This window comes from Callospermophilus lateralis, chromosome 14 (assembly GCF_048772815.1).
Source record: "Callospermophilus lateralis isolate mCalLat2 chromosome 14, mCalLat2.hap1, whole genome shotgun sequence".
NCBI classification, from domain to species: domain Eukaryota; kingdom Metazoa; phylum Chordata; class Mammalia; order Rodentia; family Sciuridae; genus Callospermophilus; species Callospermophilus lateralis.
In genome coordinates, this window is record NC_135318.1 from 80830497 (window position 1) to 80855168 (window position 24672).

Here is a 24672-nt window from a genome sequence, read left to right on the forward strand (position 1 = left end):
AAAAGCTTGTGGGAAATATTTTGAGTTATCACAGCTAAGGGTCGGGGAGTTGGAAACCGGGTACCTGGATCAGCAGCAGAACGGTGCTGGAAGCCACACCCCCTTTGATGGGTTTTAAGGGTTGATGGGCTTCCTCTGGACCAGCACACAGGGTGGGGCCAGACTTCCTCCTCCCGGCTGGCTTGGCGAGTGCCGGGCGTCTTCCTCCTCCAGGCTGGTTTGGCGCGCGCCCAACTCTTCTTTCTTAATATTTTTTTCACCTTACTTTGGGGAAAGCAGCCTCAGCCTTGTCACCAGAGACAATGGCTCTATTGTGGAGCTCCTGGAGAGACCACCGCCCTGGAGGCTTTCATCTCATCCCCCTGCAGCTCACAGCTGTATACCTCATAACGTCCTTGGATTCTCAGTGAAAGGAACAAGAATCACATCTTTCCAAGAGTCTGAAAATTATAAAGTACCTCAAAATAAAATTTCAATGACAGGGAAAATGTTACATACACAGGACTCAGTAACTATGGCTCTTATTTTATCACCTACCCTTAAGTGTGTAAATCTCAACAATGTCTTCTAAGATAATATGCATCCAAGTTGAAGTCTATGGTTTACAAAGTGGAATGACTTGTCTTTATTTCCATGAAAGTCTTCCTGGGTGAGCAGAGTTCCCCTCCAGAGTCCCCAGCTAATCAGAGTTCCTAACTGTGTAATTCCTTTGCCTTGCAGAGTATCTTTTGGGAGCTCCTTTTCTTAGTGAATGAGTTTCAGATCCTTTCTTTGAAGAAAAAGTTGACATTCCTATGTGCATACATGGATTATAAATATCATTGATCAACCTGATCTTGTTTCTTCCTAATAGGTTTCTATTAGTCTTCTCATTTACAATAAATGCTGTGTTCTTAAAATTTTTCTAGTGTTCACATGTTATCTTGACTTTAATTTTTCCTCTCTTTTTGTATTAGAGGTCAAATAAAAGTGGGTAAATATTAGGCTATACTATTTTGGGGTGTTTCACAAAATGTGATAAATATTGAACACCATTACTGCTATCATATTTTGGTTTTCTCCATTAAGACATGAAAAACTCTTACAGTGAGAAGTATATATTTGAAACGGTCAAGAAATATTGTTGTTGATCATTACTATTTTAATAAAAATACATAAATCACTTAGAATACTTGAACTTAAATTCATCAATGATGTTTTCCCTAGAGTTGTCTACCTCATTGCTATTCAAGAATTCTCTTGGCGTGCTGGGATTGTGGCTCAGTGGTAGAGTGCTCACCTCACATTCATGAGGCACTGGGTTTGATCCTCAGCATCACATAAAAATAAAATAAAGATATTGTGTCCCCACAACTAAAAAATATATACTAAAAAAAAAAAAGAAGAATTATCTTGGCCCACTGGCCCTAGTATCAGTAGATTGGGATTATTGTTATATAGTCAGAAAACCAGTTCCATCCCAGAACTACTGAACCTGAGTCTGAATCTCTGATTCATGGTTGTGCATTAAAAATTTGAGAATCACTCTTTTTACTTACCATGATTTTCTTATCTGAGAAATATACAATTTATCTTATGGTATATAAAATTGCATTTAAAATATATATTCTTGTTTTGATGACATAATCTTACCTTTTATTTCACAAAAGTGGAGTATATACACTTTTTTTTGACTTATGATACTCTTTCCTCAGAGTTAGAGAATATCACTGTGTTACCAAGTATTTTCTTGAATAATTAAAGTCACTTACCAACTTGAGAACCAGTTCTACTAACTCTCATTTTATTTTCAGTCAACTTACAAGCTGTGTGAATGATCAAATGGTCAATGTGCTGTTAATTTATCTATTCTTATTTCAGGAACTGTTGACATTCAGGGATGTGGCCATTGATTTCTCTGAAGAGGAATGGGAATGCCTGGAATCTGCTCAGAGGGATTTATACAGAGATGTGATGCTAGAGATCTACAGAAACCTGGTCTTCCTGGGTGAGCAGAGCTTCCCTTCAGAATTCCTAATTATATAGTTTTCTTCCTTTGCAGAATATCTTTTGGGAGCTTCTGCTCTTAATGAATAAGTTTCAGATTCTGTCATTCAAGAAAAAGGCTCAGGGCTGGGGATGTGACTCAAGCGGTAGCGCGCTCGCCTGGCATGCGTACGGCCCGGGTTCGATTCTCAGCACCACATACAAACAAAGATGTTGTGTTCGTCGATAACTAAAAAATAAATATAAAAAATGCTCTCTCTCTCTCTATAGAAAAAAAAAAACCTTAAAAAAAAAAAAAAGAAAAAGGCTCAGGCTGTTTTTTGTTACAGAGAAGAAATATTAATGCCATTGTTTTTAGTCCTTATTCTTGCCTTTTCTTGAGGTGATATATACCCTTCAGGTTTACAGTAATTCAGTGATATGGAATGATGTGAGCTACACATCAAAGTCCAATTTCTCCCCTTTATGGTACCAAAATAGAATATCTGTTTTCACAGGGAGAATCCCAACAAATAGACATTACATTTTCCAATGAACACATCTCATTATATCTAAGCCATGTTTGGGCAGCTTCCTATGGAGCAGAGGTGGGTAAAAATTCATAAGGCAGAGGACACAGTTGAGAGGTCCAAAGGTCATTGAGGTAGCCAAACTTCCAAATGTTGGGGGAGAAGTCATGCCACATAAATGGTTTTCCAGAAGCTTAGGTTTGTTTCTCTTGCTATCCTACAAGGACAGGTACTGCCCTATGTTTAGCATGCTTTCGACTTCTTCAGTCTCTTCCTCCTGTGGGGATGCCCCAATATATTGAAATAAGCAGCCCAAACACTCCCCTTTGCTGGTGAGGGTCAGCGTGATCCGACAGAATTTTCTTTATTTGGGGCATCTCTCAGAAATCTGGATACCTCTAAGTGAGGCATTGTAATTTATTAGTTTCATAAAGCAGTTTCTCTAATATCACATATATATTTATTCATTGAAATTTTCTTATCAGATTTTATTATGAATACTTACAACAAATTTTTTTGTGGAATTTTTCTGACATAAAATGAATGTGAGTGATTCACAGTGGCTGCTCATTTTGGGTATATGGTCAAGGTGAATTTTGTAGTTATATAAAAGGTTTGTAAAATAATACAACCGTGGTTATTTAGAATTTTGTTGGCTAAATTTTCCTTTTCTTTTTTATTTTCTGTGTTTCATTTTCCAGGGTAAGTTTCACATTGTAGTATAGCTTTTTCCTCACATCAGTTAATGGTGTTTTTATTTTTTAATCTACATTTTATGATTCAGTGGCAATTTATAATATTTCACAAATTAGGGCAATGTAAGATGAAGTTAAGATAAGCCTGATCCTTGCTTCTGTTGCCAATAAATTATATTTGCCTCTATATTTCTATTTTTTGCTTTTATTGCCAATAAAATCATATATGAGATAAAATGTACCTCATAAATTTTTCTTTTAAAGCATGTTTGGCATATGAAAATTATTGCCACTCCAGTTTCTGGTCATTCTTACATATTTTTGTCTTCACCTTGCGTCCTTAGATTTTTAATCTCCTGTAGACTGCATATGTTGTTTTTTATGTTTATAAGTTTCCTTTGCTTCTTTTCTGTTTCTTCCTTTTCTTCTGACTTTAACTTGTGGTTCACTCATTTTTATGGTGACATTCTTTTGATTCCTCTTTCACTTTCCTTCATTCTATGAACATTTTAAAATTTATTTTGGCATTTTATAAAATCATTTTAAGCTTACATTACATTTTAAACTGGCAACAAGGTCGTTACTGTTGTGCGCTTGGCGTAGTTGGAGGTGAGGCCCTTGGCTGTGAGGCACAGAATCCTGGTTCCCAGGCCGCCACACCCACCATCTCCACGCCATCTGCCTGACCAGCCCAGCGGTGGTTTGCATGAAGTGCTTGGGCAAATGCTTAGAGATTGCCTGCTACAAGAACAAGCTTGCATGTGTGTTCACATGGTGCTTTCTCACCTGCCCTCCTCAGGGAAACAGACCTAGATGATGTCCTGCAAACCCACCCTGTGTTTGTAATTGTTTGTTAAGGACAGGTTGCAAAGGAGGAGGATCTCATCAGTCCACTTGGAACAGATGCCCAACCTGAAATCTGTAAGCAGATTTTGACTAAAGGAGAGGTTCAGGTATCAGATAAAGAAGGCACCATACAGCTGCAGCAGATGTTCAGGGATATTTCATCCATTGTGGCAGACAGGTGTGTCAACTCAGAAACAAAAGACCATACACCGTTGTCCTTGTTGGGAGAGCCATGAAGGACATTCACTATTCAGTCAAACTCAACAAGAGTACAACACATCGGGCTTTGGAAAGGATAAGGCAGCTGAAGGAGAAAACGAAGATGGAAGGTGGTCCATGAGGCCTGGGTTCTTTCCTCCAGTGAATGAAGGGAAGAAGCTGAAGGAGAGTGCAGGCCCTTGGTCAAGGTTATAGAAAGTGAGAACTACAGCCAGCAGCTAGAAATTGTGTGTAGGGCTGACCAAGGCTGCTTCCGAGAAATTGCTAATAAAAAAGGAAACAAAAGGCAAAGGTGCTTTGGAAGTACTCAGTTTGAGAGAGGAGAAATTTGAATGACACTCATCAGTCTCTTTGGCTATTAAAAAAAACAAACAAACAAACACAAAATCACTAAAGCAAATGTTTTTCTTTCTGATGACACTGTTTAATTTCAGTGATTTGCCAAAAAAAAAAATAAAAAATAAATAAAAAGGCATAATTTGACATTTTCTGACTTATACATAGAAAGACTTCCTACATGAGTGTAATGTGGGAATGATTTTGTTTTAATTTTAAAATGGTGTTCTAAACAAAAACAAAAACTCAAAAGAATGAAGTCCAGAGGGTCATTTTGCTGCTGTCTTATACCTTTATAACGTTCCAAAATGAAAGCTACTTGAGACAACTCTTCTGGCTAAAAAGTTAAGTTTTGTACATTGTATAGGTAAGATTATTTGGGGAATGTCATTATGACAAAAAGGAGTGTTTACTGGAGAAGAAAACCTGTCTTGTTTCTCTGTGATTCAGTGTGTGGGGAACTATATTGTCCGTCAAGCTAGGATGATTTATTTCTAATTCTTAAAGTTACAATATATATCAGTATAGCTAAAATTATATATAATCAATTAAACTACTATTTATATTAAAAAACAAAAAAGCAAACTGACAATAAATTTTCTTCAATTTCATAACAAAAGTCAGTATATTTATCCTTTGAACATTATGTTATTAATAGCAGTTTTATTTATACTGCATACCCATTAAAAGGTTTATGATAACTTTTATGTTTTTCTCTTTCAAATTCTGTTGAAAAAAGTGAGTGCTTTATTCCAAGTTATTCCAGTAAAATTGAATTCTATATTGCTATATGGGTTTTCCTTGCCAGGAGAACTTTAAAATTTCATAAAACTTCTATTGCTGTGCACATATATTTCATTTTTCAGTATGAGGGGTGCACTTTACTATATTTTGAGGGACAGGTCAGTAGCTATGAAGTTTGGGTAAATTTATATATTTTTAAAGTCTTTGTTTTCTTATTTTTTGAAGGTTAGTATTTTGGGTTGCATTGTTCTTAGTTGGTAATTCTGTTTTTGATGTTTTGGACACTATTACCCAGTTCCTTTTTGAGTTGAAAGACTTCAACTAAGAAATTGACTTATAATCATATTCAAGTGCCTTTCTCAGTGGCACATCTTTTTCTTTTGGTGCTCTCAAGATTCTCTCTTTGTGAATATTGAAAAATTGAGTAAAATGTGCTTTGAGTCTTTTTTTTTTTTTTTTTTTGTGTGTGTGTGTGTGTGTGTGTGTGTGTGTGTTTCCTACTTGGGAGATAATGAGCTTCTTGAATTTTGTTATCCTGTTTATTGCTCATTTCACCACATCTCTGACTTTTTGTCACCACTAGAGACTTTCCTTTCCCCTGCCCTTTTTCTTAGGCCTTTTCGCTTTTTGTTTTTTATATCTCCCTTAGTCACTGGGGCTGGCCTCAAATTCGGGATCCTCCTGGCTCAGACTCCCAAGTGGCTAGGATTATAGCTATGCACAACCACCCCTGACTGAACACTATTACTTAATACTTTCTGCAAGTACATAACTTTTGCTTATTTCTACTAATGATTTTGGTCTGTGTTTTATTCAACATTCTGTGTTCTGATATAATTCACTAAATTTATTTCAGATGGTTATTAGCTTCTTGGGGTAATTCACAACTCTTACTTTCTTGATGTTCAATGCCTAGTGTTTTATTTGATTCTTGGATTAAGTCAAGTGCCCCCTTTTCTTTGTGTACTTATTATATTTTATTCGTCCATTTAAAAAAGAGTCTCTAGTAGATTAATTTTCATTTTGTAAAACAATAGGAAATTAGTAAAGAATTGAGAAATAGGCAAGCACGGTTCTGCATTCTGATAACTTCAGGTAATTGGGACAATGTTCAAGAGAATTTTATGTTTGAGGTGTGTCACACCATGTCTCAAACCATTTTAAAAAGGCTTATTTTATAAGTCAGTGGTACAACAACTTTGGCCTTAATCTTAAGCATCACACATAAAAAATTAAAAGTAGAATTACCCTGTGATCCAGAAATGCACATTTTAAAGAAGTATCCAAGGGATATTAAATAAGCACATGGAAGAGATATCTCCACTACCATTTCATTGGAAGCATTGTTCACAGTAGTCAAGACAAGGACTCAAAGTTTTTGCCTATCAGTGATTGAGTGAGTAAATGATATGATATTTCTAATCAACAAAGTAACATTAGAAAAGAGATATCCTGACACTTAAAGTGACATGAGATGAATATGTAGAACTGGGCATTATGTGAAATAGACACAGTAATTTGCAGCCTCATTTGACTCAATGTGAAACTTAGAAGTGCAGAGAGTAAAATGTTTATCTGCTATTGTGCTTTGGGGAGTGTTGTTCAGTCTGCAAAATATTATTGTAATGGACATAAAGTTAAGAGATCCATTGTTCTCATGGTGAGTGTAATGTATTATATCTTTGTTTTTGCAGGGGGGTACCCAGTATTGAAACTAGAAGCACTGAAAAACTGAAAAACATCTCCAGTTCTTTTTTTATTTTTAATTTTGAGACAGGGTCTTGCTTAGTTACTTATGGTCTCACTAAGTTGCTGAGATGGTTTTGAATTTGGAATCCTCCTGCCTCAGCCTTCCAACGTGTGGGGATTCCAGGCTTGTCTCACTGCACTGGCTAATGTATTATATTCTTGGTGAATGCTAATAGAAATGAATGAAATGTTTTCTTAGCACTGATAATACAATGTGATAATTATATAAAATAATGCATTTATTAATTAGCTAGACTTAGTCATTCCTCCACTTATTTAAATTTTAAAATACCATGATATACTTAGTAAATACATAAAATTGATTTTGTCAGTTAAATGATTCAGTAAATAACCAAAATTATAAAAATGAAAGACAAGTCATTTGTATTGACTGCCATGTGTTTACTTTGTTCTGGTAATACTGACATAGGCTGTGTGGGTGGGTGCATGCATGGATGTGTATATTTTTTCCATTAAAAAGATTTATCCATATTTCTCCATATGGACCCTATGCTCTTTAGCCCTATTGAATATCTGTGTTATTGTCATCCAAATTCCATCTCTTATATCCGGGTCTCTGTCATGGTAGACAGAAAATGATTTTCAGACAGTCTCCAAAAAAGCCAGAAATGTTCATGTTTCACATTTCCCTTTTTTTATTGAGAAATGAAGGGAGTTGGTGGATTTTCCCCAATTGTACGATAATGTATTCTGGAGTAGGAAGGCCTGTAGTGTATAAAAGTAACATGCATTCCTTTTCTATGTATATATATGGTCCTTAATTATATGCTCATCTTGAATACTGTAAATTCTCAGATGTTTTTGTTAATTCTAACAAAGTAATTTTGTTCGTTATTCTTTCACTCACATATATTTGGAGTAAGGATGGCTTTCAGTGTACTCCTCTGCCACCCTGCTGATGTCCCAACTGCTATGACTTCATGTTATATTTACAAAGTTTATTCCCAATCCAATATGTAAAATAATTGTCATTTTTATTTATTTCAGCCATGACCTCTCATCATACCCAGAAAATTTCACCAGAGCCTGGCATAGAACATTTATTTAAAAAAGTGATACAGAGAAGATGTGGAAATTGTGACCTTGACTTTTTACAAAAAAAGAAAGTATGGGACATTGCAGGTGAGAATGAAGGTCAGAAATCATACTATAAAGAACTAGACCAATTAGTAGTGACTGTCCATAATGAAAATTCTACTGTCAACAGAACTCAAGAACATTTAATAGCTCAAGAAAGTATTCAATTTATAACTAAAGGCCAAGTTTCTAAAAGTGATCATTTAGAAAATTTCATTGGAAACCATCCATTACTCTGCAATGAACAAAGAATGTCTTCTTGTGCCCAAACATACATCTATAAGGATTGTGGAGAGGCCCCTGTTTACTCATTACTGCTTAATCTAAATTCAGATATAAATTTCAGGAAAGTGTGCAACACACATAATGAAACAAGCAACACCTTTAGTGAGGTCTCTACTGTAAGCAATTACCAGTGTGCTTCTGTTAAAGAAAACAATTGTGAATGTAGCAAAACACAGAAGAACTCTGGCTCTGGTTGCAATATGAGAGAACATCAGCTTGGTCATTGTGCACAGAACCCTTACAGAGATGACGAATGTGGGAATGTCTTTCCTCAGTGCTCAAAGCTGATGACCCATCCAAGTACTCAGGGCCAAGAGGCGCCTTGCAAATGTGAGGAATGTGAGAGAGCTTCTCACCTAGCGGCTAGCCTTGCTCAATACAGTGGAGCTTCTCCTGGAAGGGAGCCCCCCAAATTTAAGCAGTGTGTCCAAGCAAGGAGTTGCTCACCCCTTTCTAAACACCACAGGTACCATAGCAGTGATCAACACTACAAATTTAAAGAATGTGGCAAAACTTTTAGTCAAGAACCAAACCCTGGTAAGCACCATAGAATTCATACTGGAGAGAGACCCTACAAATGTGAAGAATGTGGCAAATCCTTTAAAAATTGTTCAAATTTTTCTAAACACCTCAGATGCCATAGCAATGAGGAAACCTACAAATGTAAAGAATGTGGAAAAGTTTTTAAGAAGTTTTCAACTCTTACTCAACACAAAAGGATTCATACAGGAGAGAAGCCCCACAAGTGTGAAGAATGTGGCAAAGTTCTTACTCGAAGAGCATACCTTACACAACATCAGAGAATTCACACAGGAGAGAAGCCCTACAAGTGTGAAACATGTGGCAAAGCTTTTAATCAAAGATCACACCTTACTCAACACCAGAGACTGCATACTGGAAAGCATCCCTACAAATGTGAAGAATGTGGGAAAGGTTTTAATCAAACCTCAGACCTTACTGAACACCAGAGAATTCATACAGGAGAGAAGCCCTACAAATGTGAAGAATGTGGGAAATGTTTTACTCGAAGAGGTTACCTTCCTCAGCACCAGAGATTTCATAGTAAAGAGAAGCCCTACAAATGTGAAAAATGTGGCAAAGGTTTTAGTCAAAGAGCTTGCCTTACTCAACACCAGAGAATTCATACAGGAGAGAAGCCCTACAAATGTGAAGAATGTGGGAAAGGTTTTAATCAAAGCTCAAACCTTACAAAACACCAGAGAATTCATACAGGAGAGAAACCCTACAAATGTGAAGAATGTGGCAAAGGTTTTACTCGAAGAGCATGCCTTACTCAACACCAGAGAATTCATACCGGAAAGCATCCCTACAAATGTGAAGAATGTGGGAAAGGTTTTAATCTAACCTCAGACCTTACTCAACACCAGAGAATTCATACAGGGGAGAAGCCCTACAAATGTGAAGAATGTGGCAAATGTTTTACTCGAAGAGGTTACCTTCCTCAGCACCAGAGATTTCATACTAAAGAGAAGCCCTACAAATGTGAACAATGTGGGAAAGGCTTTAATCAAACCTCAGACCTTACTAAACACCAGAGAATTCATACAGGAGAGAAGCCCTACAAATGTGAAGAATGTGGGAAGTGTTTTACTCAAACACAAAATCTTACTGAACACCAGAGAATTCATACAGGGGAGAAGCCCTACAAATGTGAACAGTGTTGGAAAGGTTTTACTCGAAGAACACATCTTACTCGACACCAGAGAATTCATAATGGAGAGAAGCCCTACAAATATAAGGAATCTAACAAAGCTTTTAAGGATCCTTTGTCCTTTACTAAACACCAGAGTGTTCATGCAGGAGAGAATGGAAGTCCCAACCATAGCACCCCAGAGCACCTGCTGGCTTTCCTGCACATGCTACAAGTGCCCAGAGCTCTGGATTGCCACGCATTTCAGTAGCAACTAACCCCACACCAGCCACCTTCCCATGTGGGCAGTTTTGCAGGGCTGCTGACCCACAGGGAGGGAAGTTTGGTTTTTTTCCTTTCTTTCTTTCTTGGTGAGGACATTTGATTTTCTTTCTTTCTGTCCATCTAAATTTCTTTCTGTCAGCATTGCTGCCTTCCTTTTTTCCATGTTTCCTCCCTCCCATCACTTTCCCTCTTCTACTGTCATGTCTTTATATTTTTTCTTCTCTTAAATGTAAGTCCTCTGTGGATAAATGTAAAAATCATTCATTTCCCTGGCCGTCCTCCTGCAAGATTCCATATGCCCCTGATGAGTGTGTTCCTGTCACCTTCCTGCTCATTTATTATCTGCACTGAGTTTGTACACCAGGTTGAGAGTTTATCTCTTATCTCCTGCTTCCCTCTTGAAGTAGGAAAAAAGGCTGACTTCAAGAGGCTGCTAAATATAATATTTCCTGTTTGTACTTTTGTGTGTGTGTGTGTGTGTGTGTGTGTGTGTGTGTGTGTTTGTGTGTGTGTGTGGCCAGGCCCAATCTCACAATCTCTGAATTAAATAGGGTAAAAGGTATAATTGCCCATGGCACAAAGATTCTGTTTTATTTTCTAGCAGCTTCTTTGCTGCCTGAGGGATTTTCTGCAGTTATACCTTCCTTGTGTCCAGGAAAAGCTGAGCAACAGTGTAACCTGATACAACTCCCAGCTGAGCCTAGGAACCTTTCCTCAACACATGAGCCGAAACACATAAACTACAGTCACCAGAAAGAGAACAGCATTGCCTTATTTTCATGATTCCCAGTTTTACTAATAATGCTGATTAGTTGCCAAAGAAAATCATTCCTTAGGCCTTAAGCCCTGCAGAATAATTTCCTTTAGGACAAGGTACTGCCACTCCCTGACAGACCTCTAATAGGATACAGAGCCACCCCAAACCCGACATTGAACTTGGATAATTGGAATGTGAACTGTGTTTCCCTCTGAGTCAATAAAACACATGAAGAGGGCTGGGGATGGAGCTCAGGGACAGAGTGCCTATGGGTTTAAGGCCTAGCATTATAAACAAGACCAGTCATCTTCTTTCATACTGGAAGGAAGAAAAGGAGAAGAGTGGAAAATACATTCTAGGACTTGACATACACCCCCAGACATAAAATAGTGTGAGACCTAAGCTGGCACTGAATTAAAACATCATTAAAAGTGACCTTGACTCCGTGTGTCTTGATGGCTCACCTGTAGAAATAAAATTCCCAACCAGGTCTAACTCCCAGGCCTTTACAAAGGGCGCAGAGGAGATTTCTGTTCCCACTGAATTTGCAGCCCCTGCAATGAGGCCTTTAGAAGAAGGAGCCCAGGAGGGAAGAGAAACACACGCCCCCCCCCTGCCGGCAGTATGGGCTTTGCACCCTTGGAACTGGGGTGGACAGCAGAGTTTGCTCTCCAGAGGAGATGGAATGACTGGCCTTTGTCACTCCCACCCTCCCTGAGACAATGATTGCAGAACACAGCTGGTGAAGAAACCCAGGGTGCCCTGGAGAATGATGGTGTACTATGGAGAATTAGATAAAGTGTTGCCTTCTCTGCCTGTAGCACTTCTCCACTGTGCAGGAATTGGACAGGCGTAGCCCAGACACCTCCCCAGCAATGTGGGGACATACTTCAGAAAAGGGCTTTGCACACTAGTTTCTTATCCCATGTGCTCTAGGAAAATGTAAGGCTGGTGCAGTATGCACCTGGGGAGGCAGCAGGAATTTCTGATGAATGTGAGCTGACAGAGCTATCATCCCTCAGGGAAGGAGCAGCCCCAGTGGGTGACAGTTCTTGGTACACTGACTGGTTCAGCAGAGGCCGTGGGACCAGTGGACTCCCATTGCTACACAGCCCTCCATGGACACCTTAGGATGTGTTGGAGGCATAGTGCAGAGCAGCCAGTGGGCTTTTCCATGCCTTTTGTGCTAGAAATAGTGGGGTCCTGGGTGCCCCAGGAGACCAAAAAAAAAAAAAAAAAAAAAAACAAAAAACAAACCACTAATCAAGTCTGTCACCAGGGCAAGAATTTTACTTCCATGCACATAACTTTTTTTAATTTTTATATGTCCATTGCTTTTAAGGATTTTTTTTTTTTTTTTTTTTTTTTTTTTTTTTGCGGGGGGCAGGAAAATGATTTAAAAGGTTAACAAGATTCGTTTGACTGGAATTGGACTGTTCCTGACTTAATTTCTGGGAGACCCAGAGGCAGGTCACCTCTCCCTGGAGGCCTCAGTGCTGAGTGACCTCCAGGGAGCTGGAAGGTGTCTCCCTGGCCTGCTCATCAGCTCATTTGAGGATCAGATGCTCCTTGGGGACTACAATGGACACTAGGCTTGAAGGTCATCAAGTGGCCTCACTGTGGTGCTCTGAGGCCGCATAGTCGCAGCATAGATCACTTCAACAGTCATTTTAATCAAGAGGGGGCATGGCCAAATTCAGGGTGGCCGAGCAGAAGAAATCCTCGGGGAAGCTGTAATTTATATGAGCAGAGAGATGAGGCGCTGTGCTTACCAGGCTGGATTAGGGTGATATTTAATATTGAAAAGTGACAGCATTGGGAAGGGGAGGGGCAATGGAGATGGCTGGCTGAATTCTGAATTAGGACCCCGCCTGTGCACTGGGGGCCTGACCCACCTGCTGGGCTCGGCAGGGGCCCAAGGAGAGCTGCACCAGCCAGGGACCTGCTGTACAATCAGGAGCTTGTCCCTCACCTCTCGGCGCCATCATGAAGCCACAGGGAACTGGACACGGACTTGGACTTGAACAGTAAGAGAAGAAGCCGACCAAGAGATCAGCAAACAGAGTTCTTGACCTTTCCCAGCTACCGGGGCTACCGCGAGAGACCGGCCACTCGCACCGCAGGCCTAGGAGCTGCGGGGCGACCTCGTGGGGAGCCAGGGCAGGAGGCTTCCTGATGCAGAAAAGCCTGCTCTGGACCCGGGGATTCGTGCAGAGACCCCAGGAAGACAGGAGAGCGGGGAAGCAGGGCAAGTGCCCTCTCAGACGCCCATCTGCCCCGTGGGAGCAGTGTCCTTGCACGGTCACGAAAACAGAGGGAGGATTTCACCAAGAAGGTGTCCCGCTGCAGAGTTGGGCGTGGGTGGGACAGTGGGCTCTAGAGGCTCCACCGAGGACCTGGCGGCCGGGTCAGGCCAGCCCTGCAGCCCAGCCCATGCTCTCGGAGCCAAACACAGGGCTGGGGAGCAGCTCAGAGGTGAGGCTCCGGGGTCAACCCGCGCCGGAGGGGGCGGCAGGAAGATTGCCAGACCCTCTCCTGCCATGGGGCGGCAGTGACTAAAGAATGAATAGCAATAAGACCTGCTGTGAGGAGGGGGCAGAATGTGGGCGTTTGAAAACACAGAAATGCAGGTAAATTAAAAACTAAAACGACTCTAGTGGCTGCCTCTGGGGAGTCGAGGAGGGGAGGAAACAGGAAAGAAGGGAAGCAGATCAGTGATTTTATTATGCACTTTTAGCCATCATCAGAGTTTAAAAACTATATGCATATGTTACTTTGATTAAGAACAAATTTAAAATTTCTGAATAATGTGAATATCACTTTTAACATTTATATAAGATCATATCAAGAATACATGATTAAGACCACCCTGGTTTCTTGGCTAGTCCCTTGTGATATTTGTTTCATTTAACCATCTCATATCCTCATAAGCTCCTAAAATGCAGAGACTGTTCTACCTTGAATGTGGTTTATTACTAACATTATAACATGAAATATAATGTTAATACAATTTAAAAAATCACACCTGGAGAAGAACACACAGTAAAAGTGCTTGTTGCTCTCAGAGCGCCCAGCAGAAGGGGACAGTGTGCACAGATGCCCACACAAAGTCACTTGAAAGAGCCTGGCCAAGGCAGGGGAAAGGGCAGAACAAGGGCCAGTGGGCCTTCAGAGGGTTATGGGTGGGAAACTTGTGGCACCAGGGAGGCATTCTCACTGGGAAATGTTTTTTACATTTTTCTTTCTTTTTTTTTTTTTTTTGGTACTATGGATTGAATCCAGGGGCACATTACTATGGAGTCACATTCCCAGTCCTTCTTATTTTTTGCTTTTAGACAGAGTTTCATTGAGTTTCTTAGGTCCCTGATATGTTGCTGAGGCTAGCCTTGAACTTGTAATTCTCTTGCCTCAGCCTCCCCCAGCCACTAGCATTACAGCTGTGCATCATCTCTGGCCTCTGACATGTAAGTTGAATGTACTGGGTTAATAGATGTCTGGGTTCTTTTGTGTAGCTATATGAAAATACCTGAGACTAGGTAATTTATAACAGAAGTTAGTTTTCTCACAGTTCTGGAGGTTGGAGTGTCCAAGTTCAAGGTGTTGGCAGAGCCGGTATCTGTTGAGCATTGGTCTCTCCCTCTGAGAGGGTGCCTGTTGCTGTGTTCTCCATGGGGATGTGAACACTGTCCTCCCACGGCAGAGGGGTGGCAGGGCACAGGGAACGGGCCTACACTGCTTTCTTAATTCCCTAATGGATTAGGGTGCTGATCCATTCATGAGGCTCCACTTCCCAGAAGTCCCACTTTTAATACCACCTTGGGGCACTAAATTTCAAAACATGAATTTTAGATGAAGTTCACACCACAGATTGGGGAAAAAAGGTTAAACGGGAGGGACATCATGAGTTCATAGTTAAACCACCCCCATGATAAGCACAAACACTCAGAAACAGACAATGGCCAAATGGAAGTCCATTATAGGCCAGCCTCAGGCTCTCAGTAGTCATGGAATCAATAAAGAGCAATGAAGTCAGGTTCCCATCAGCTGAAGAGTGGGCAGGTGAGATGTGGCAGGTCCTTGCAATGGAGTATTACTGGGCAAGGACATCATGTACTGCTCCATGCTGCCACTGGAGGAACGGCATGGACATTATGCAAAGGGAAAAAAGTCAGTCATGAAAGACTGTTGGTGTTGAGATGCCATTTACAGGAAGAGTTCCCAGCAGGCAGATCTGTAGAGACGGAGCAGGGGAGTGGCCACCAGGGCCTACAGGCAGGAGGGTGAATGGGGAGTGACAGGTAAGGGGAAGGGGTACCTGTGGTTCCTGCTGCTGTTTGTAGTAGGAGAAAAAGTTGAAGGAAGGACTGGTTTCTTTATAGGAGCCAAGGGGCACACCTGTAATCCCAGAGACTCGGGAGGCTGGGGCAGGAGGATCACAGTTCAAAGACAGGCTCAAGAACTTAATGAGACCTAGTCTCAAAAAAATTTATTTTTTAAAAAAGCATGAGAATGTTGTTATTAAGTGCCTCTGGGTTAATCCCTGGTACCACAAGAGGGTGTGGTGGAAGCAAGCAGTCATGATCTAGAGAAATCTGTCTCCCTAGGCGGCACACTGCTGAAGTCAGGAAGTGACTTTTGGGCACCATCAGAAGCATCTGGTCTGTTAAGACCTCAGCCAGGGCTGGGTGCAGAGAATGTGAAATGTATTCTGCATTTGACCCCAGAACCCACCAAACCTCAGAAAGGTCACCAGATGCAGCTAGTTCCTGACTTCTGTTTTCCAGGCTTACAGTGGTACAAACTGTCTCCACACAACCACTGGTGCTTGCTTTTAGGTCAGTGTTTAGCACTCTGCATAATATAGTCAGCACTTTGTGGGCTGGGGAGAGGCTCAGTGGTAGAGTTCACTTAGCATGTGCCAGGCCCTGAGTTTCACCCTGGCACAGCAATGGAAGATGAGTAATCCTGCAGGGCGAGGTTGGCTGTGTTGCTGACTGCTCCACCGCAGGTGCTGTGTGTGTTCCCAGTGTGCTCAGATCAGGCTTGGAAAGGCTGTGGCAGTCAGTATGTTAGAAGTGTATTATGCATTGAATTGCTGAACAATTTTGCACCTTACATAGGAAGTCCCCAGTGCAAGTACAGCTGGGGCTAGGAGGCCACCAAAGACCAGAATCCACGTCAGTGCTCTCCACAGATAGTCTGGGGATTGACTCCAGGCATGCTGTACCACTGAGCTACAGCCCCAGCTCTTTATATTTTGAGCGAGGGCCCATCTGTCCTTAGCCCCAAAGCTTTATTCTCTCCCAGGAACTTGCATTCAGTGGGAATCCTGGGGGTGGAGGCTGATTTGGGCTTCCTGAAAATTTGATTTTTTGGGGGCCCAGCTTTCTGGAGCCCAGGGCTCTCACCCAGGGAAGTATGTGTTTTCCCAGACAGTTTCTCCCTGGACAGGGGCTGGAGCCTAGCAGATGTGAAGCTGCCAGGTGCCATCATGATTATATCTCCGCTCATTGACAGCCAGCTGGCACTGATGGGGCTCAGAGTCAAGCTGGACCAACCTCAGGCCGAGGACTGGGTCTGCTCTGGGATTTGTTCCCAGGCCCGTTGCCTCCCAGGCCTGGTCCTGTGTCATGACAGCCTCGCAACAACATGGAGTTGCTTTACATTGCTGATCCCAGTCTCATAGAACAAGAAGGGAACAAGCCTTGCCCTGCACACCTCTCCCTGCTCACCCCCAGCACCATTCAACCATGTCTGGCACCACAAACGCAAGAGGAGGCTTCTCAGGGTCTGCTGCCTGTCTCAGGAGTGAGTCAGCTTGTTATCTTCAGGACAGAAGTGACCCAAGGTCAGGGTGGCAGGGAAATGCAGACACAGGTGCCACAGTGAAAGTGTCCCTCATGGAGGAAGGCTTCTTGTCTTGGAAACTGTGGTGGCAATCTTGGAGACAGCGTTCCAGTACAGCCTAAGACCACAAGCTTCATTTCCAACCCTACAAAGAAATTTGCGTGAGTTCCTCTTCAGTGATTCTTAGGTCTTGGTGGCTTCTTTGGGAGTCCGACCCAGAAGTTCCCCAGGGACCACTGTCCTCATTTCTTCAGGATGCTTCTGAGAGTTTGACTGCTCAGAAGTCCCCAGTGCAAGTACAGCTGCAGCAAGGAGGCAACCAAAGCACTAGAACAAGCCTCTTATTTTCTGGAATGGCCTTTACTTTAACTTACTGTGTTACCAGATAACAGCTTTAGTCAGACCACCTGCCATAGAACCTGGCTCCAGCAGTGGTGGGACCTGGGGACATGGATTTCTCTCTGTATCTACTGTTAAGTGTGCCCATGACAGCAGTGTGGTGGCCCTAGGGGCTCTAGGGGAACATATGGCATCAGCCACTGGCCAGTGGTGCTCCACAGAGTGGGCTGTGAGGGGCTGTCCCACCCCATGGATTCAGACAGGTTGTCACATACACAGGACACAAAAGCAGTGAGCAGTAAGCATGGTGTCCTCATTCTGCAGGGTGACAAAAGCTGGGGTTCAGACAACAGATGGCACGGGAGCCATTCACTCTGCTGGCAGTAGCTGACTCCCAACTGCAGCTAAGCAGCAGCTTGGACCTGGCTGGAGCTGCAGGTGAGGCTGCACAGGGCTGCTGTCCACAGAAGCAAAGGAGGCGGAGGAGTGCTGGTCTGGCAACAGAAGCCTGGGGATACCTGGGAGGCCTCCTGGCATGAGGATGTGCCCGCTGTCCATCAGGAAATTTTGTCTGTTCATCTGCTGCCCTGTTGGAGGACACCCCAATGTGCAGAGGCAGGGCTGCCAACACAGGCCACAGCAGGATCCTGGGGCAGGCGGGGTGGCCTGGGTCAAGGCAGTGGTAAGAAGGCAGGTAAGACCAGTTCCACAAAAGCTGTGGAAGCAGCCAGGAGGATTAGTTGATGAAAGGATGTGAAGTTGGTTAAAGAAGAAGGGTGGAGAAGGGTCCCCAAGTCCTAGGCTGAGCAAATGGAAGAAAGGAGAGTTGTGGTATCATCTATCTTCTGTCTGTTAGTCACCTGTTAGTTATCAATCCATCATCTATCACTCTCCACTCTTCTAAAAATCTATTTGCTATTAATGTATCATCTAAAATATCCATCATCTATCATCAATTATCATTTATGAATCTATTTATCATGTATCATCTATCAGTATCTTATGTGCTGCATCCAATTCCACTAACTGAGATGGGGACATCTTTACCTTTCTCACGGTGGAACCCAAAGTGCCTAGAACTGAGCAGGCACTTAGTAGGTGCTGAAGGGATTGTGTAGAAGGTGGCACCTGCCCAGAAAGTCCTCCATCAGTGTTCATTCTTTGATACCCTTGGTCACTGCTCTGGGGTGGGAGCGTCCTCTCCAGGCTCCAGCTCTTAGGAGAGCAGATCTCTGAGCTTTGGTGAGTTTTGCAGGGGTGCTGACCTTCATGGAGAGGTCTGCAGGTCGGTTTGTACGTATTTGAGGAGGTGGGCTGACAACCTCAATGTGCTGCCCTTGCAGGACACTATGAGGCTGTCTTCTTTGCCACTGTGCAGATCCTGTCCTTCCCGATGGCCTGGGGTCGGCCCCTGTGATTGCCTACTGACCTGCCATTTACTTGGTGGTTCCACATGTAGCAGCACTGGGCTGACACATTACAGTGCCACCAGCTCCTTCTAGCAAAGAAGCTCAGGCACACTGGTTAATTAAGATTAATTAATTAATTAATTTGTCCAACACCAAAGAGGCAATAGGTGCCTATTTATTATTTTAATACATTATAGTAATACATAATAGTGGGGTTCATTTTGATTCATCCATAAATGAATATAACATAGTTTTCTCTATTTCAGCCCAGAGTTGAAACAACTCCTTTCCTCCCCCTCCCTTCTTCTCTCACCCCCTTTCTTACTCTATTGGTCTTACTTCCATTTATTTATTTTAAATTGGGTCATGATAGTTATAAATAAAATTGGAATACATTGTGACATATTCACACATGCTCCTAGTATAATTGGTTGACTTAATTCCCCTGTTCTTCCTTTACTTCCTCTTCACCCTCTCTTTTGTTACCTCGTATCTCCTCTATCTTCCTTCATTTTTACAATATCACCCTTTTAATTACTTTTATTCTCTGTAGTTTTGGCATGTGAGAGAAAACATTTAACCCTTGACTCTGTGTCTGGCCTGTTTCACTTAGCATGTTCTCTACTTACATCCATTTACCCACAAATGTCCTAATTTTATTCTTTTATTCTTTTTCTGAGCAGAACTCCATTGTGTATATGTGCTAATTTTTTATCCATTTGTCTATTGATGGGCACCTGGGCTGGTTGTATAACTTGGCTGTTGTGGGATGTGCTGCTGTAAACACATATGTGCATGGAAATTCTGTGTCTCCATCCCAGTCAGAAATTGTAGGTTGTATCATTTAATCAAAGACCACCCTATTCTTCCCTCTTGCTCCTGTGGGGCAAGCAGTCTCAGCAGCCCAGTTGTGCTGGGGCAGTGAAGCACATAATGACAAAGTCAGAGAAACTTCCTGGAGATAGCTCTAGAGAGCTGTGACTTGTTGGAGAAAGTTTGTGAGGAGTCAGTGGCCACTCTAAGGAGAGTTCAGTGGCCACAGGCTGAAAGGGAGCCCCCCCCCCACCCCTCACAGTGCTTTTCCAAGTGTGCCTGCCTCCTTTGTGGCATTTTGTACAGTGGTGGCTGGCTGGACAGCTGACAAGTATCCTTCCACAGTGTCCTCAGTCCCACACCTGGTCCCATTTATAGAGGGATCTTGTATTTTGGGACATCATCAGAATTAGCTTGTTAAGTGCGTGTTTCTGATCAACATCCCAAGGAGCAACTGTCCTGGTGTACATGCAATAAAGTGGCTTATACAGTCAACACTAGCCTGTCCTATTTATCAGTGTGCATGGGTGAAAGCCCATGTCCCTCAAGATAGCATGATCTGGACTTCCCAGCCCAGGCCTCCTCTCACTGTTCCTTTAACTGGGGTAGATTTTGAGATCGGGAAATGAAATATTCAGTACATGTTTTACAGCCTCCCTTTCTTTAGGGATGATACACTAGGAATTCTAATTTCTGTCCTAAATTTAGGGTTAGAATTAGAAACTGGTCCATTTTTTTTCATGGACTTTTAAATACACCATTAGGTTGTTTATTTGGTATCTTTCTTAGTTTTAAAATACAGACACTCATAGGTATAGACTTTCCTCTTAGAACCACCTTCATAGTGTTCAAGAGATTCTGGCATGTCGTATTAATTATTCTTGTTTGATTTTAAGAATCATTTGGTTTTGGGCTTTGGATGTAACTCAGTGATAGAGCACTTTCCTAGCATGTGTGAGGCATTAGATTCAGTTCCCAATTTCTCTCTCTCTCTCTCTCTTTCACACACACACACACATGCACACAGAAAGTTTCAATTCTCTCCTGATTTCTTCAATGAGCTACTTATTCAAAAGTGTATTATTTGATCTCCATGAATTTATATAGTTTCTGGAGTTTAATTCCTCTAGACATCTAACTTAATTCCTTTTTGATTGGATAAAATTGAAGGAATTATGTTAACTTTTTGGTATTTTCTAAGACTTGTTTTGTGGCCTAAAATATAATCTATTTTGGAGAGTGTACTATGAGAAGATGTGAAGAGAGTGTATTAAGCTGTTGTTGAATGAAATATTCTGTGGATATCTGTTCCTTGCATTTGATTTAAAGTATTTTACAGGTCAGAAGTGTCTTTGCTGATTTTATGTTGAGTGGCTTATTTATTGGTGAGAGAAGTATGCTGAATCACTCAATATTATTGTGCTAGAATCTATCTGAGACTTTATATTAAGTATTGTTTGTTTTATGAAATTAGATATATTAATACTTGGTACATAAACATTTTCTATTGTTATATCTTCTTGTTAGATTTTTTCTTTTACCAGTATTTGGTGACTTTCTTCATCTCTTCTAATTGACTTTGATTTGCACTCTGCTTTGGTGGATCTGAGAGTCACTATTCCTACTTGATTTTTGCTGCATTTAAGTGAAATCTCATTTTCTATCTTTTCACTTTCATGGATGTCTGTGCCTCTTAGGTGTGTCTCTTTCAAGCAACAGATAGTTGGGTTTTGTTTTTAAATCCACTATACCAGTGTGTATTTTAATTGGAAAGTTGAGACTAGTTATATTCAGTGTTATTATAGAAAGGTATTTATTATTTATTATTTTTATTTATTTCTAATATTTAATTTGATCCTAATTCTCATTTGCTTAACTACTATTCTAGTGAAATTTATTATTTCTTCAGTTCTGCTAATTTTATCTTCTGTGTGCAGAATTTCCTTTAATATCTTGTGGAATGCTGGCTTAGGAGTCGTGAATTATTTCAGTTTATGCTTATCTTTGAAGGTTTTTATTCCTACTTGATTCTAAAGGTTGGCATTGTTGGTTATATAATCTTGGTTGGAAGTTATTTTCTTTCAGGTTTTGAAACATATCTAAGCACTCCTGGATTTTTAGAGTTTCTACTAGGAAATCAAGATTTTTTTAAATTGGTTTATCTTCAAAAGTGACCTAATGTTTCTCTACTGGAAGCTTTTAATATTCATGTGTATATTCTCAATGTACTATCTGCATACTATGTGTATTCAGCACTTTACTTATAATGTGCCATGGAAACATTATTTTTGGGTCTTATCAATTTGAGGTTCTAAATGAATCTGTGGCTGGATGTTTGTCTAATTCCTAAGGTTTGGAAACTTTTTTGCTATGAATTTACCAGTGCCAATAGCCTACCTCTACTCCTTCCTTGATGCCAATGTCTCTTAAATTTGGTCTCTTAGTTTTGTCCCAGACTTCTTATATATTCCAATTATAGTTTTTGTTCTTAAATACTATATGAATATAAAAGACTAGATATATATCTTCAAGATCTGAGATTATGTGTTTTAGTTGATCTAATCCATTGGAAAGATTATCAACTGTATTTTATTGAGTCTTTTATTTCTAATATTTATATTTGTTTCTCTCCAGATTCTTTATTGAAATGATCTTTAACAATCTGTTTCTCTCCAGATTCTTTATTGAAATGATCTTTAACAATCTGTATTTTCTCCTTTTTTCATTATTTAAGGCTTATTTTAATCCATTAATTCCTTTGATAATATTTTAAGTCATTGTCTAGGGATCCATTCAATTCAACATATATGGATTCAGTTATTGGGTAGCTACAAACTTTTGGCGGTATCTAGTGATCTGTTTCACTATATTTTCTGAGGTACTATATTTGGACATCTGCTGTGATGGACTTATTTTCCTCTTTTTTTGTGAGGGTCTTTAGTGAGCAGTTTTTTTAAAAAAAAATAAAATAAACCCTGTCTGGGAACACAGGATCAGCTTAATCAAAGTATCACTTTGAGAGGAAGGAGTAACAACCAGTAACAGTAAAAATTTAGGAACAAAATATGTATTCAATGTATACTAAAAATGTATTCAATGTATAGTAAAATTACTAATGATTTCTACAACTCTATTATCCAAAGAAGAAATTGGGTAAGAAATGACATAGATATTTTAGTCAGATTCTCATTGCTGTGATTAAAATATCTGACAAGAACCACTTAAGAGGAGGAAAAGTATATTTTGGCTTGCTATTTCCAAGGTTCAGTCCATGTTTGGCTGACTCCGTGGCTCTGGGCCCAAAGTGAGCAGACACTGTGGTGCAGGGCACAGCAGATGTAAACAGATAGCAACCAGGAATCAGAGGGAGAGTTCTGCTCACCAAAGACAAAATAGAACCCGTAAAGGCACGCTTTCAGGGACCTACTTTTTCCAGCCATAGTCTGCCTTTTCAGAGTCCTCAGCCACTTAAACAATTCAAATGGATTAGCCCAATATTTAGACTATACCTTTGATAATCAAATTGTTTTACTTATGAATATTCTCACATTATCTCATGTATGAAGTTTTTGGGGACACTGTATCCAAAACATAACATTCTCCTCCTGGCTCCCCAAAGCTCATGCCCATCTAACCAAAAAAAAAAAAAAAAAAAAAAAAAAAAAATATATATATATATATATATATATATATATATATTCCGTTTCCAAGAGTCCTTAACAGTTCTGACATGACCCAAATGTCCAAGTACAAAATCTCTTTGAAGACTCAAGGCAAATTTTGAGCTCTTCCCTTGTAAATATGAAAAGCAAAATACATATATTCAATATACAATAGCACAGAGTAAACATTTTCACTTCCACTTATGAGGAAGAAATAGAGGCATAGAAATAAGGAACAGGATCAAAGGAATATGAAAAATTAGCTAGAAAAACAAGTTCTGTAGCTCCATGTCTCGCAGCTGGGGCACATGGCATTGCAATGTTCTGTCCAAAGGGTTTGTGGGACTCTGTGCCTATGACCTGGTTTGCTGAAGCCCACAAGGCCTTTCTTTTAACTTGCTTTGGCTTGATTCTTACAGCTGTCTTCAGAATGTGTCCAAATTTACTGGCGTCTCTTATATTTGGGGAGTCTCTGCTGCAGATTTGGGTTTATTTCTTCAACTTCATGCATCACCTTCTCAGGGAAGACTTCAAGGACTCCAAAATTGCTATACTTTGGCTGACCTCCCAGTTTTTCCTTTGAAATCTCAATGGAAGCCTCAATGATCCCTTGACCCTTGCATCCTGCATTCCTGAATAACTAGCATTGTGTGGCTGATGCCAAGGACTGCCAGCCTCCTGTGCAGTAGCCAGGCCTCCTGGGATCATGACTGTAGCAGCCTCTGAGTGTCTGTGTGGCTGAGCTTAGTGAAAAAATTTCTAGTTACTCCTGTGAAAGTAGGGTGCACTCATGATCTTTTTTTTTATTAACTACACATGACATTACAATGATCTTGGCAATTCATACATTTGAATCAAATGGGATATAATTTCTCATTTTTCTGAGTGTACAGGTTGCAGAATCACACTGGTCATACAATCACCTATATACATACAGCAATCATAATGTCTATTTTATTCTGCTGCCCTTCCCATCCCCCCTTCCCTCCCCTCCCCTCCCATCCCTTTTCTCTATCCAATCTAATGTGACACACTTTTTTTTTTCTTTTTCTCCTCACAACATCATACATGTATTCTGTATAATGATGAGGGTCTCCTTCCATGCAATTCCCCTTCTCCTTCCTTTTCCCTCCCACTTCTCTTCCCTATTTAGTGGTAATCTTCTTCTCATGCTCTTCCTCCCTATCCCATTTTGAGTCACCCCCCTTATATCAGAGAAGACATTCAGCATTTGTTTTTTTAGGGATTGGCTAACTTCACTTAGCATAATCTGCTCTAATGCCATCCATTTCCCTAAAAATGCCATGATCTTGTTATTTTTTAATGCTAAGTAATATTCCATTGTGTATAAATGCCACATTTTTTTAATCCATTCATCTATTGAAGGACATTCAGGTTGGTTCCACAGTCTAGCTATTGTGAATTGTGCTGCTATAAACATT

General features: G+C 40.7%; 1 protein-coding gene and 1 pseudogene across 1 annotated transcript; both read left to right on the forward strand.

Annotated features, from left to right (window-relative positions):
- The first annotated feature begins 1953 nt into the window (after positions 1-1953).
- On the forward strand, positions 1954-4591 carry LOC143380034 (ribosome maturation protein SBDS-like; annotated as a pseudogene).
- Positions 4592-8579: 3988 nt separating this feature from the next.
- LOC143379895 (uncharacterized) lies at positions 8580-10747 on the forward strand. The gene has a single exon (XM_076832630.1). It carries the CDS (start codon positions 8668-8670, stop codon positions 10387-10389), a length of 1722 nt encoding a protein of 573 aa, XP_076688745.1. The 5' UTR covers positions 8580-8667; the 3' UTR covers positions 10390-10747.
- The last annotated feature ends 13925 nt before the right edge of the window (positions 10748-24672 follow it).

What these genes read in the sequence shown, in the direction of transcription:
- LOC143379895 (XM_076832630.1), top strand. Translation starts at nt 8,668, where the DNA reads ATGAGAGAACATCAGCTTGGTCATTGTGCACAGAACCCTTACAGAGAT.